The 15764-nt window shown below is 29.6% G+C and overlaps 1 protein-coding gene across 2 annotated transcripts; it reads left to right on the top strand.

Moving 5' to 3' along the window:
• Positions 1 to 234: 234 nt before the first annotated feature.
• LOC114193254 (cyclin-D4-2-like) lies at positions 235 to 3068 on the top strand. Of its 2 annotated transcripts, none has more exons than XM_028082980.2 (6): positions 235 to 977; positions 1337 to 1423; positions 1505 to 1600; positions 1777 to 1981; positions 2073 to 2197; positions 2387 to 3068. In XM_028082980.2, the coding sequence occupies exons 1-6, from the start codon at positions 663 to 665 to the stop codon at positions 2618 to 2620; spliced, it is 1062 nt and encodes a 353-aa protein (XP_027938781.1). In that variant the 5' UTR covers positions 235 to 662; the 3' UTR covers positions 2621 to 3068. The 2 variants fall into 2 exon arrangements, with proteins under 2 accessions (XP_027938781.1, XP_027938780.1); XM_028082979.2 differs by having other exon boundaries at positions 237 to 977; positions 1502 to 1600.
• The last annotated feature ends 12696 nt before the right edge of the window (positions 3069 to 15764 follow it).

Here is a 15764-nt window from a genome sequence, read left to right as displayed (position 1 = left end):
TAATAAACATGCCATTGAAATAAAATGTCAACTAATTTAAGATTAATGTTTGGATGAAATAAATGAATATGATGAAATTAATAATGAATATTTACTATTTTCAACTGTCCTAAAGCATATATTTTTTTTTCTTGTAATTGATTTGAGAAGAGTTACATTACATTACATGTTATAAAAATGAGTGGAAACCTAAAACCATGGTATGCACTGTTCCTTAGTTTCTGTGGCTTTGGCGCTCAAACCCTCCTTCTGTCTCCTAACCCCACACTCACACGCGCACTCTCTCTCTTTCTCTCTCTACTTTTTACCCTAAAAAGAGGTGTTAGTTTCTTCAAAAGGGTCTCTCTTGCAGCAGTCTTTTCGGCCAAACTGCAAAGAGGGGATAGAGAGAGAAACACACTCACACACTCATACATGTAGAGAGATAAGCAAGAGACTACTTGGGTCAATAGTGATTTTGTTCTTACTTCACAGATTCTTCATTTGTTCTTTTCACTCATCATCTCATAAGAGATCTCCCCTCCCCGCAACTCCCTCTGTCTGAAAGACTCAATCTTTAATCTGAACTCTGCGTCTTTCGTTCTGGGGTCCCTTTTTTTGTCCCAAAATTTTATCTTTTATCTATTTATTTATTTTTTCTTGTTTGAGAGAGTTTTTTTGCAATGGCACCCAGTTTTGATTGCTTTTCAAGCCTTCTCTGTGCGGAAGATAATATTATTTTTGACGAAAATGATCGGGGAGGTTTGGTGGAGGAGTTGGAGGACACGTGGGAGCATCCTATATATGATCGAAATCATAGTCAAATTCAGAACTTGGATGTTCAATATGTGTCGTTTCCTTTGCCGAGTGAGGAGTGTTTGAGACTAATGATGGAATCAGAATTGCATCACTTGCCTAATGGTGATTACGTTAGTAGGCTGAGGAGTGGGGATTTGGACATTGGGTCTAGAACAGAGGCCATTGATTGGATTGAAAAGGTTGGTTTTAAGAGCTTGTTTGATTTCACATGCTCTTTGAGGATTCTCTTTTCTTTTTCTTCTAATCTTGATCGGGGTTTATGAAAATCCTTACTTCTGCTTTTTGATGACCTTGTTTTGGAGTGTTTTATTTGGATTTGAGTATCCCTCATTTTCTGTTTTAGATCATCCAATCGATGAATCTGAGTCTCTTGGATATTTTGACTTTTTTTATTGGGATTATTTTATTAATCCATACTTTTAAAGCTAGATTAGCATTTCATTTTTGCATCGGTATTTGATCTTTGCAACAAGGATTGATCATTGACTACTGCTATTTGCTATGTTCTAACTAATGATTGAATCTATCCGTTTCAAAGGTCCGAGAGCACTTTGGTTTTGGACCTCTCTGTGCTTATCTATCCATAAATTACTTGGACCGTTTCCTCTCTGTTTATGAATTACCAGTAAGTCAATTATTTTATACAAACTTTTTTATCTGATTTAGTCTTGAATGGTGTTTGATCGGATCTTTTCATTGGCAGAAGCAACGAGTTTGGACAATGAAATTGTTGGCTGTAGGTTGCATATCTCTGGCAGCCAAAATGGAAGAGAGTGATGTGCCTACATCTCTTGATTTGCAGGTAAACTATTTCAATTTGATGCTTTGGTTTATGAACTTATTAATGGCATGTTTGATTGAGTTTCTTTTGTAGATCCACTTGCGGATTTTCTGTGAGAGTCGAGTCCAAGAAATAATTGTTTTTCCAATCATGCACTTTTTAATTCTACATGCATTGATCCTTCTTTTTCTAATTAGGTGGGTGAATCTAAGTATATATTTGAAGCCAAAACAATTCAGAGAATGGAGCTTCTTGTTCTGAACACATTGAAGTGGAGAATGCAGGCAATTACCCCATTTTCCTTCATCGACTATTTCCTTCAGAAGATCAATGATGATGATGAAGCTCCAATTGGAGCTTCAATTTTGCAATCCTCAGAGCTTATACTGAGTACTGTAAGAGGTACATGTCTGTAATCCTTCCTAACTCTGTGCAGCAATAATAAATATATACTAATAAAGATGATAATATGAGGAATGGGAATCCAATGCAGGAATTGACTTCATAGAGTTCAGACCCTCAGAGATTGCAGCTGCAGTGGCAATATCTGTGGTGGGGGATGGCCAAACAGTTGAAACAGAGAAAGCAAGTTCTGATCTGATTCAGCATGTAGAAAAGGTATACATATATATGGTGGTGGTCCAATGCCAATGAAAACAAAAGAGAGAACACAGAGATAAATGATGGTTTTTTTTCCCTTTTGAGCTTGATCATTTTAAGTGGATTACTTGTATGAAATGCAATTTATTGTTGTCAGGGTTTAATTAATGTTTGCATTGCCCTATTCTTGATTTGTGTGTTTGGCAGGAGAGGGTGTTGAAGTGTGTGAAAATGATCCAAGAACTTTCATCAAAGAATGGTCCTTCTGCTAAGGATTTGATTCCTTCTGTTTCTGTGCCTGAAAGCCCAATAGGGGTGTTGAACAATGCATGCTTCAGCTACAAAAGTGATGAACCAAACGTTGCTCCTTGTGCAAACTCTTCACATAGTGATACTCCAGATGCTAAAAGGAGGAAGCTAGACAAAACCTTTGGAGAATAGCCATTTCTGGCTTGTGATTTTTAGCGTCATTCCTAGGATTCTTTTTCTTAAGATGTTCTGTGTTTTGAAGGTGCCCTCTGAAGGAAAAAATAGATAGTGAAAATGGAAAAAATAAAAAAAAATAAATAAAAAAAAGAAGCATAAAGGGGTGGAAAACAAATAAAGGTGGATGGTGACTGGTGGGAGTTTTTAAGGAATGGAATCAACACACTTCTTCATCCATGGTCGAAGCAGGAAGTGATTACTCAACACCAGCTGTTAAATATTTTTATAGGTCTTTTTTTAACAGCTACAAAAGAGGTAGTAGTGATAATAGGGGAACAAGGACCAGTGTATTTGTATGTGTAAGTACATTTTGTCGCGTTACTTTTTAACGAGGGAGCAAAATAGAACCCAAAACCAAAAGGCAAAATATGAAACAAAGTAATTTAATTCAAGCATTGAGAAATATTTCGGGCATTTATATTTATATATATTTTTTTTTGTCACCACCCTATTTTATTGGTTGCATTATTTAATAACGAGTTTTGCAGTTTCTGAAAAGTTCACAAAAGATAACAACAATACATATATTTTTGAAGGTACAAAAAATAAATACTATTATTGTCATACGGATGCTGCTTTTGCTACAGTGTGCCCTGTCAGCATTTCAATTGGACACTTTGACCGAGTGACCGTTTAAACCCTTGCATGGTGGTTTTTTGATGAGTTCCTTTCCGCAAGAACCCAAAAACAAATGTACAAAACAATAAAGCTGTCTTGTCTTCCTAAATCCTATCATAGTACAAAACTTTAATCATAATTACGGTTTTTATGTGCTTAAATTTTGGTTCATTGGGGTACCAAATTGTAACCCCCAGAGAAGTAATAATAATGATTACAATGTAAAGAATTGTTCAAGGCTTTTCATGAGGTGAGAAAGTGCTTTTGCTCCAATCACTTGCTTCCAACATGTTAGGGGTTGAGCTTTGGTAGAATTGGCAGAATGGAATGTTTAGGCTTTTTAGCCTTAGTTTTTGGATTGAATTTGAAAATGATGTTTTCATGTTTGGTTTATCAATTTAAATAATGTGTGTGAAAATAATGTTATAAGAATTTGTAAAACGTGTGGAGCTTTTAGTTTGAAAATAATGTTTACACTTTTTCCTATTTTTTTATTTCTGGCTGAAGATATATATTTCATTCGATTTTATAGATTTTAAGCAATGGAAACTAAATTAGTCAAGGTTGTTTAGTTGAATTTGGTTCAATTTGAAATTTTTTTATTTTTTTAATCAAATCTTGAACTAATGACTTACTGAGCATATAGAGTGAGTGATGGTGATTTTAGTTAAACCTTTTAGATGGATCATTTTCCTTCAATCAAAGCTTGAAATCCTCTTTGGCCCATTATACTGTGGCATGAAAAAGCACCTTTATTCTGATAGTTGTTATATACTTTTATTTGTACATACTTAATTATAAATAGTTTTAAATAAAATTATACATTTAGATTATTCTGCTATCTTTTTTTATACTCTATTAATCTCGTCTACATATTAATTATAAAATATATCATATAGTACTGTATTTAAAGTTATTAAATTAAACTATCATACAAATACAATTTTATTAATTTTCTAACATGAAAATGTCGTGAATTACATGGGTTCATAATTCATAAAAGGAAATAACACACAATTGAAGATGAATGACAACTATAAAATATATATATATATATATATATATATATATATATATATATATATATATATATATATATAATTCAATAAGGTTCTTAGGCGAAAAAGGTTTCTTAACGACGAAGAGAATGATTTTATTTACTATACTAATATGTCAATGAAGTAAGCAATGCAACTAAACTAAGACAAATGAAATTGTAGTAAATAGTTTCAAGCTCCATCACTTCATAAAAAAGCAACTTCTGCAGTTTTACTCTAATGTCGTTAATGAAACCAAATAATGCATACAAGGTGGCCCAACTAAAGGGGCAACAAGCTATATGCATTTGTACATACTAGGAAAATCCATTTCGTCCCACAAAGAAGGATCACAATGGAAAATAACTTGATAATCCAAAATTTCCAATAAATTGTAAAAAAAAAGAGTTGTTAACTTAAAAAAAAGTAATTAAATAATATTGATAGCATCAAGAAGCAATAGTTAAAAGCATTTTATTTCCACAAACAAGAATATCAAATGTATAATTAACATGTATATAAATTGTATAAAGATATTCCAATAAGTCTATTGGGGTAATATTGTTATGATCAATCACCACATTTGAGGTATTGTTTTGTTTGGGGCCTGGAGTTTCTATCATGATTTTGACAAAAGGAAATTAAATTGTTCTTTGCCTCAATTCCTTAACGATGTGGACTATTGAGTGTACCGGAACAAGTCCTCAATCGACAGTTAAGGGAGTTTTCGTCCCCACAGATAGAGCCAATTTTCCAACCTTAAGTCTATAATATTGTTGGGATTAATCACTGCATATGAGATATTATCCACTCTGGAGTTTGAAGTTCGTGGCATTGTTTTGTCCTTAAAAAACACTTCAAAAAGTTCACAGAGGAAGATATATTTAAATGTCGTTGACCATGACTTCTAAATTATATGAAACTATTGGATGTACCAGAACGAAATACTTTTCAAGTTTCTTTTTTTATTAACAGTCATTTTCCTTCATATTCTTATTAAACGTATTCAAGATATATATATATATATATATATATATATATATATATATATATATATATATATATATATATATATATATATTACTTTAGTCAATAACTTTTTGTGAGTTGTGCACAAAAAGTGAAGAGAGTGTCAAACATCTTTTCTTTTCTGGTAAAGTAGTCCAAATTGTGTGAAAAATGTGTGATAGATGGGTGAGAGTGAATGTAGAGTATTATAATCATTATATAGTTAACTTCCAACACTCTAACTTTCTGTAATTAAACGATAAACAAAATCAAATCTGGAAAGAGATGTAGGTCTCTTATCTAGAAAATCTTGAAACATAAAAGTGGGGTAATATTTAAGTAAGGGAAGGTAAACCTAGAGGAAATTTTTTGTATGGCACAAATGCATGCATGGAAACATAAACTATCCAACATAACATTCTCATATAGTGATTGATACCAATGTTCAATGCAATGCTTAAAGTTACTATGAGTTAAGTCTGCTGTTTTTCTTGGAGTTAACCCATTGTATCTATATACTCTATAGATAGTAGACATGTGTTATTCTAGGTTGCAGGGACTGTGACTGTGACAAATTTAACATTCTTCAACTTTAATTCATAAGATGGACACCACAACAAAGAAGTTAATTAATGCTGATTGAGATTGGAAAGAAGATATCAATAACACATGGTGTTGTGGGGCAATCAATATGAAGTTACACCAACAAATGCTAAGGGATGTATGGAAGAAAAGGAATGAGACATATGATATTACATCGAGAGGACCACAAGTCAAAAAAAGTAGAAGTTTAATTAGAAAGATATTTGAAGTGCTGTGATTTTTTTTTGTTACTTCATGAAATATTTTACTTTATGGATTTTTGTAAATAGTATTGTAAAAGAGTTAGAGCACCTCAAATGCTCTAGTATTAATATATTTTTTGTCCACATTAGTCTAAAACTATTCTAAATATTTAATCTGTTTTCCTATTAATTAATTATTTAAAAATTATTTTACCATCTTATATTTATTGCCTTAAACAATGCAAGATTCACAAATTATCATTTTAATAAATTTTGTATAAAAATTTACATTTTAAATTAGCTCCATTTCCATCCCGTTAAAAAGATATAACATCATACTTCTTTATTATTTCTCACGTCATCATGCTATTTAACATTTAATTAATAGAAGCTAAATTTGGTTGAAAATCTAATTGATGAAAGGTAATATGTGTACACTTTAAAAATTCAAATGATAAAATACGTGAAAATAAAAGTTCAGATGAAAAAATTGTGAAATTGAAGATTGTGTATTGAAGTTTGTAAAATAGAAAACTTTGATGATAAAATACATAACACTACAAGAAAATTCTTAATTAGAAACCAATTTTATAAAAGAAAATAAAAATTTGCCACTGTAGTGACCAATTTAGATACCAATCTACAAAATTAATAATTATTGGTTACTAAAATAGTCACTATTATAAATAAAAAATTATAATTGGTCACTAAATTGGTTACTGGTTAATTAAAGACTAATTTAAGAACTAATTCTTATTGTGTGAAAACCTAGGTAACTAATTTTTAGTGATTAATTTCATTTTAGTAGCCAAATCCATGATAGCTAATTTTAAAGACTAATTTAGTGACCAATTATAACTTTTTATTCATAATAGTGACTATTTTAGTACCCAATAATTTTTAGTTTTGTAATTTGGTATCTAAATTGGTGAGTCACTATATTTACTAATAATTATTGGTCACTAAAATTTGTCACTATTTATAAATTTTCTTGTAGTGTAATTTGAAATATGATGTATATTTCACCTTGAAGGAAAATAACCTCGTATCACCTTGTTTCAAATATAATGTACATTATTTATTATCTAACACTAAAGATTTCTTCTAACAAAAAAGATAAATAAATCAAACACTAAGGTAGTGTTTAGATTGAGGAGTGGATGTGAGGGAAAGTGTGGATGGATTTGAGGAGATAAAGAGAAGATTGTGCTGTTCTTTGGATTAAGGTATTTGAATGAAGAAAAAGTTTGTGAAAGTTTATGATTGATGTGATGAGTGTGATAAATTAAAAAAAAATGTTTTAATTGATAAAAATATAAGATTACCAATTCACCCTTGGGTAGAAATTTGATATAATTTAAAATTTAAGTAGTGAAAATCATATTAAAATGAAATTGAATATGTGAAAATCATATTAAAATGGTTCAATTTGGTCATCTCCGTTAAGTTAGAGTTAATACCGTGTCTGTACAGGACACATGTTAAGTCGTGAAATTTTTTATTTTATTTTTTCTAAAAATTTATAATATACCACGTGTCATGTTACTGTCGTGCTACGTGGCAGTTTACAGTCATGACATGTGACAGTGGTAAAACTTGTTTTCAATTTAATTTTCTATTTTAATTTTTTTTTTCAATTTAGTACCCTATTTTTTAAAATGATCCAATTTTGTCCTTTTCAATTTGAGACCAAATTAGTAAATAAACTTAATTACAACTTATATATACATGTTACAATATTTTCTTTAATATATACATCAAATCACTCCACCTAAATACTCAAATTATTTTATTTTTTACATTTTTACCTTTATAATTTTTTACACTTGAAATTTTTTATGTTTGTAAAAATTAAAATAATTTGATATTTAGGTGTAGTGATTTGATGTATAAATTCAAAATAATAATTTTAATATGTATATATAAGTTATAATTAAACTTATTTACTAATTTGGTCTCAAATTTGAAAGGACAAAATTGAATCGATTTAAAGAATTTGGGTACTAAATTGAACAAAATTTTTTAATAAAGACTAAATTGAAAACAAGTTTTACCATTGCCACATGTCATGACTGTAAACTGTCACGTGGCATACAGTAATCTAACACGTGGCATATTATAAATTTTTAGGAAAAAAAATATTAAAATATTAAAAAAAATTAAAAAAATTCACGGCTTGACACGTGTCCTATACAGACATGGTGTTAACTCCAACTTAACGGAGATGATCAAATTGAATCTTTTAAATAATTAGGGTACTAAATTGAACCAACAAAAAATATGGATACCAAATTGAACTAAGCCAAAAAAATAAGGAGACCAAATCAGTAATTATACCTCACATAAATCTAACAATATTCAATACATTATACCTAACAGAGGGTTCACACTAATATAAACTTAAATTAAAATCCTAAATTTATCAATTCAGATTATTTATATAAACCTATTTAAATTCAATTATAATAAATTACTCATGGCTATAAAAAGTTACTACAAAGTATAACATAATTGAACTTACGTATATTAGTTAAATTTAATTCCACTAAAATATGAAAAGTAAAAAAAATTATTAAATAGGTTCCACAAACCTTGTAAACTTAGCATACAATTAAATAATTTTATTAACATGAAATTCATACTTACAATTTGTCATTTGCAGAACATCAAAATATGTTGATATTTGAGGAGCATCATACTTAATCACACCATCCTTAGTGATTGATTTTTGAAAGTACAAATTCTTGAAGAATGTACTGTTTGGAATATGCAAACTTATGCAAAATTTGTCCATTAGAAGGGTAAATGTGTAATTGTATGGTATTTGAAAGAGTTTTCGAGTTTGACATTGAGAGTGCACACTGTCTTCACATTGCTTGATTTTGCCATTTGCAAATAAAGCAACGAGGTACGAGTTGGAATAATTCTCCATTTCAGTGATGCCAAAGTGTTCCATCTAAAGATGATGAGTGTCAAAGTTTGATGTTTAGAAAGGGGTTTGGTTAGGTTTGTTACAAGATGAATTATGGTAGTTTATGGTTGAAGTGTGGTGTATGATTAGGGATGTAAAACAAAATCGTACCCGTGATAGAAAATGGATATTGTAAATGGACACCAACAGGTAACGGGTACGTGTATTTTTTATACTCGCATACTAAAAAGGCGGGTACGGGTATCATAATATCCGTAAGCGTTATACTTTAATGTAAATTAAAAATTTAAAAAAACATGATTAAACAATAACACATTGATTTTGAATAGGTTATTTTTTATCAATTGGTTTTAAAAAATCTTTATTTCTTTGTAAATTGTTGTTCAACACTATTTATATGGGTTATTTGCACTTTGTTTGAAATTTATGAATGTTATGCATTGTATTTTTATTTGAATCTATGGTTAAAGTATGTTGTTAAATATTAATTCTTTCTTTTGTAAATACCCACGAGTACCGTGGATATTAAAAAGGTTTAATCACACGGAAGGTCCCCATTTTCGTTACAAAATCTCAATTGGGTCCTCAACTTGTAAGTTGTCCCAATTGGGTCCCATTTTTTGAAAATTTGTTCCAATTCGGTTCTTTCCGTTAGGGTATTATTGACGATGTTAATTATGTGTCACGTGTCAGCTCGTGGTTTTTTTTTTAATTTTAATTTTTGTTTTTACTTTTTTTCTTGAAAAAACAACTAACACGTGTGAAATTAGGGTATTGCCATGTGTTAGCTTGTGTTTTTTTTTTAATTTTTTTTACATTTAAAAAAAACTGCAACGTGTCAAATTATGGTTCTTGTCACGTGTCAATTATTTATGTGAAAAATCTTGATTTGGTCCCTATATTTGTTATTTTGTCTCAATTTAGTCCTAACCTCTTTATAAACTGGAGTAAATTTCATCATTTCCCAATTGAGACCAAATTTAAATTTTATATCAATATTATAATGATATTTTTATTATAATAGATATTTTTAACCAAATTAATTTTATTTAAATTTAAATTTTGCATTGAAATTTATTTAAAAAATTTGTTTTAATAATTTCTAAACAACTTTATAAATTCAAATGTAAAAGTTTAAAATAGTTTTATGTAAGTTACAAAATTCAATGCAAAATTTAAATTTAAATAAACTTAATTTAGTTAAAAAAATATCTATTATAATAAAAATATAATAATAATATCAATATAAAAGATAAACTTGGTCTCAATTTGGAAGAGATGAAATTATTCCAGTTTTAAAAAAAATAAGACTAAATTGAGACAAAATAACAAATACAGGGACCAAATCAAGATTTTTCATATAAACAATTGACACATGGCAATTTTTTTTAATTTAAAAATATTAAAAAAAAAACAAAAAACAAAAAAAGAGAAGTTGACACATGGCAAAATCCTAATTTGACACGTGTCAGCTATTTTTTTAAGAAGAAAAAGTAAAAAAAAAATCACAAGCTGACACGTGACACACATTTAACATCGTCAATAATGCACTAACGAAAAGGACCAAATTGGAAGAAATTTTCAAAAAATAAGACCCAATTGGGACAACTTAGAAGTTAAGGACCTAATTTAGATTTTGTAATGAAAACGAGGACCTTCCATGTCATTAAACCTATTAAAAAAATATGTGGATACCCGCATAACGGATACTCGTACGAATATGGATACGGGTATGGAGCAAATATTTATCCAACAAGTAGGGTACGAGGGAGCTACTATCCATACCCTACTTGCCCTGTTGACATCCCTATGTATAATGATATTTATAAGGTTAAAGCAAGTGTTATTTCACTGGTAGAAAATATAAAACAATGACGACTTATTATGACAATATAATCCACCTATTATAAAAAGTGATGTGGTGATACTTTTGTAATAAATGTCAAACTTGTTAACAAGTGTAATGCACCTACATAATAATTCATTTACTATGTCATTTTTAATTTTAACTTACATTGTAAATGGTTATTGGTGTAAAAAAGTAACACACATAACAAATTGGAATTGTGACATTTTTGTAATAATAGCCAAATTTATTATGTCAGTTAAAACGGGAACTAACATAGTAAGTACTTACTACGTTTGTTCAATATATAACCATTATAATAAGTTATTTATTATGTCAATTTTAATTTTAACTGACATGTAAGTCCACCCTAACTTATTCTCTTTTAGTCTCTTCTCCAACAATGAAACCATTCAAACCTTAAAGTCCTACAATGAAACTAATTGTGCTCTATTTCACCATCCAATTCATGCTATGACTCACGCTTAGATTTGTGCTCTGATTCACACTCTAGTTTGTGCTCTGGTTTGTTTTTTCTTCTCCATTGGTTTGTGTCCTAGTCCGTGCCTTCTTCTCACCATTCACAGGTTTGTTCATTCGTTCATTTATTCATTTGAGCTTGCTTTAAATTTTTCCTCTTTTTGTTTCCAAGTTACAATGTTATTATGTGTTTGGTAAGATGCGACATGGCTACTTATAATTGTTTGGGAAAAGAACTAAAGGGAGATGTGTGGTTGGATCAAGAAAAGTCGAAAGGGATAAATTTGTGGCAAAACCAATTGAAAGTTCCCACATTGCTTTCCCATTATATTCCAATAATGCATTGTTATGTTAAGTTTTCACACACAAAAAAGGACAGAGCTTTAGTTTAAGCGTTTTGTTCTTTTGGGTATGGATACGATTAGGAACTGGTTTGGTTAGTGGTAGAGGCACCTTGTAAAAGAGATGGGCATAGTTGAGTTTGACCTCTAGGATTGGCTAGATGAAGTGAACCTTGAGCAAAGCTCCATTCTAGATTGTTTCTGGTTTTGTTTCTGAATTTTGAATCTCATTTTCTTATCCAAAATCATTATGGGGTTAATGATTGAAGTGAGGGAGATCACATGTTCTCTCTGCACTTATAGGTTGCTAGATTTGTCTATTGGAATAAAAAAATGTGTCGTGTCTTCTACTGAGTGCTTAATTAAATTGTTTTAATTAATTTGCATTTTTCATACAAAGTAATATTGGTATATCTCACATTCTTCATATATCTCTTTTGGAGTTTTTTTAAGCATCTTTGATCGGTTACAAGTTCATTTTTGCATATTTGTTAATTTGGATGGAATTTTGTTGTATGATTTTGGTTTATTAGGCAAAGGTCTCACAAATGCTAATGATAACTGATCGAGATGAGAAATAGTGACTAAGTTTCAAGAACTTTATCCATAAGTTCAAGAAGAGAGCTTTGAAAGAGTATTTAAATCTTCTTCTATTTTTGAAGATGTCATTGAGTCTTTGCTTCTATGCTACAACTCATAAGTCATGGCTAATCAATACAAATGCATGGCCAATTAATGTTATTGTCAATTATTTTAGTGTCTTTTGCTCCATTAAATTTTGAAAAGTATTAATATAATATTTTCAACTTATTGATGTATTTGGACATGAGAGTTTTAAAGATATCATGTATTACTTTCTATTTCAAAAATATGTTAATTTTGATCATCTTTAGCTAAAATATCAGGAAAATTAATCGAATTTCATTATATATCAATTAACAGAGTTTTGAAAATCTTAATATAGTATTTTGTTTAAAGAAATAAAATCATCTTTAAAGTTATATTTAATGTAACTTTGTTAAACTATTTATTATTTTTAGAATTGTAGATTGGGTGAACTTGCTTTTATGTGAATTTTGTCCAAATACAGTATGAAATTTGATGCTAAATAATGATATATTTTGTGTTTAAATGAAGAATAATTGTCCATTGATTTGAAAATTCGATAAGCATGTGTTTTGCTATTTAACATTGACTTAGTTATAATTGATTTTGTATTAACAAACGAACTCTAAAGATGGGTATATCTCTATGTGAGCTTCAATTATTCTTAAAGAGTTAAAATTGAAAAAAAAAAGTACGAAAATTTAATCCACAAAAGGATGGAACAAGAAAATTTTTTTATTTAAAGGAACTTGTGGAAATTAGGAAAACAAATTTGGAAAAGAACTACAAGCTAGGAATGTGTTTACATTGATTCTGGATCACTTTTTTTATAGGTTTGAGGTTATATAGATTTATGAAAAATGTTATTGGAGATTAAGTGATTCAAATGAATCTAAGTATCATAGTATCAATACAACCTATTCTAACAAGCCAAAAATTGTCTCCAAATGATGATTATTTTTGTGATTTAGTTTGCATTTAGGCATCAAGTAATTTTGATATATTTTTGATTATGTAAATTGCTAATTATTTAAATTATGAAATGAACGACTAATTTTGTAGTTGTCTTAAGTTATGGCTTAGATGATGGTTGTAGCTTTTTTTTATGCAAATCATATTTCAAATTAAAATTATGATTTTAAGTTTTAATTTATTTGAAATTTGTTGGATAAAGTAAGTCAATAAAATGTTGGGAATTATATATTGTTATGTGCAAGTAATACCATTATAGATAGAGAAAAATTGACAAAATCAAAGAAATGAAAAAAAAAATACAATTACCATGATAGGTATATGAATACTTGTCATAATAAAACTCTATTTAAATAATGTTTAATAACTAATTTACGAAGTTGAAAAACTTTATTGACCTTATAAACAATGCTCAAAATTTTCACAAAAATTTAAATAATCAACCAATTAGAAACAAACGAAGATTGACATCCGAAAAAAAAATATAGTTTGAATCTTTTATCATGTTCAAAAATAGCATATTTCTCAACAAACCTCTAATATCACATAGGTTAAGTTTCAGCATGTTGAAACATTTAAACACATTTATTTTTACATGTAATACTTCAAAACTTCATTCCTTCAGTATACTTAACAAATTTTTTAGAAAAAAACTTTGTAAATCTAAATACATTTAGAATTTTTTGTTTTATGAAATTGTTGTCATCTTTTAACCATCCATCAACTAAAATACTGTATAAACACAACATCAAACATCTAACATGTGAAATTCACTAAGTAATACTCTTAATTTGTTTTGAATATGTTATAACTATATAAGATGCTTATCAACCATTACTATGGATAGATCTAGATTTCATCCCTACTTTGACTCCTTTTTGTTGGAAGATACAAGAAGCTAGTTATCTTCATTATCTCATTTATTGTATATAGTGAAATGAGAGAAATTAAACACACACACACACACACACACACACACACACACACACACACACACACACACACACACACACACACACACACACACACACACACACACACACACACACACACACACACACACACACACACACACACACACACACACACACACACACACACATATATATATATATATATATATATATATATATATATATATTGCATCCTTCAACATTATATCTTTGTCTTCTAAGCATAACACCATTAGCATCTCGGATCATAAAAGATGATGATGTTTTAGTCCTATAACCATTAACGATGGCTTGTAATTTCAAACTGAAATTGAACATATTTTATCTTTTTTTTTCAATTTATATTTTATCTTTTTTGTTCAATTTATTTTTATATTATTATCGGTGTGATGACATGTTCTATGTGAAATGATTTGAAGTTAAAAATAGAATATTCATTATATTTTAAATTACATACTTTATTATTAAAAAATTTCAAATTCACCATTTAAACTTTCGATTTATCCAATTTTACCAACATAATTTGTATTTCAATAATTTTAACATAAATTTTTTTCTAATTTTATAAAATTTTAAATATGATGTTAGTATGTATAAGCCATGAGAAAAAGAAGAAATAATGTGTACAAAAACGCGTACAAAAACGCACAAGAAGTATTTGGTGAAAAATAACTCAAAGAGTTTTTTCTGATACGAAGAAATTTGATGACACAATCATCATCACACTCTTTCTGAATCTTGGAAATCAAGCCACATGTGCAAGGAGAAGCACAGGTACAAACAAGAATCGTGCGAAACAAAAAACGTTCTTTCCCGAAGATCTGAAGTTGTGTGTAATATTGAGAGATGGTGGAATCACCTTGTCGAACTCTCTGAATTTTCTCCTATAAATCGACAATGCGTGACTTATCCCCATGAGAGAACCGTTGAAGAAGATTGGTCCATATATCAGATGCAAACTCCATCCACATAACAGATTGTTTACGTCATTAAGCGAGTAAGCCACAAAATTACCATCTTGTTACAACGTTTCCAAGCTTCATACAAGGATCATTCAAGGGTGGACATGGAATGGTGTCGATAACAAAACAATCCTTGTTTTTGGTTTCCAACACAACGAGTATATCATGTTGCCATTGCGGATAGTTGTTATCGGAAAGAAGAGGTGACACCAAGACAATAGTAGGATTCTCACCGGGTGAAGAAACAGGGGATGTGTGGGGTTTGTGAGATGATCAGAACATAGGTTAGAGTGCACGGGATTTGTGGAAGAACCAGAGGATAACGTAGTATTTGCCATGGTAGAAAATCAACAAGAAAGGAGAAATGTTGAAGACGATTTAAATCTGATACCATGTTAGTATGTATAAGCCCAGGGTCGGCTCAGGGGTAAAGCAAGTAAAGCACTCGCGCTTAGGGATGTCAAAAAAAAAAATCTGTAGCCGCGAGTATTCGCGGATAAAACCCGCAACGGGTAGAAATCAAATATTAAAAAAGGATACCCGTTACCCGCGGGTACGG

This window comes from Vigna unguiculata, chromosome 8 (assembly GCF_037176805.1).
Source record: "Vigna unguiculata cultivar grain cowpea cultivar isolate G323 ecotype 2 chromosome 8, ASM3717680v1, whole genome shotgun sequence".
NCBI classification, from domain to species: domain Eukaryota; kingdom Viridiplantae; phylum Streptophyta; class Magnoliopsida; order Fabales; family Fabaceae; genus Vigna; species Vigna unguiculata.
The sequence above is the reverse complement of the archived record's forward strand: the minus strand, read 5'-3'. Positions and strand labels throughout refer to the sequence as shown.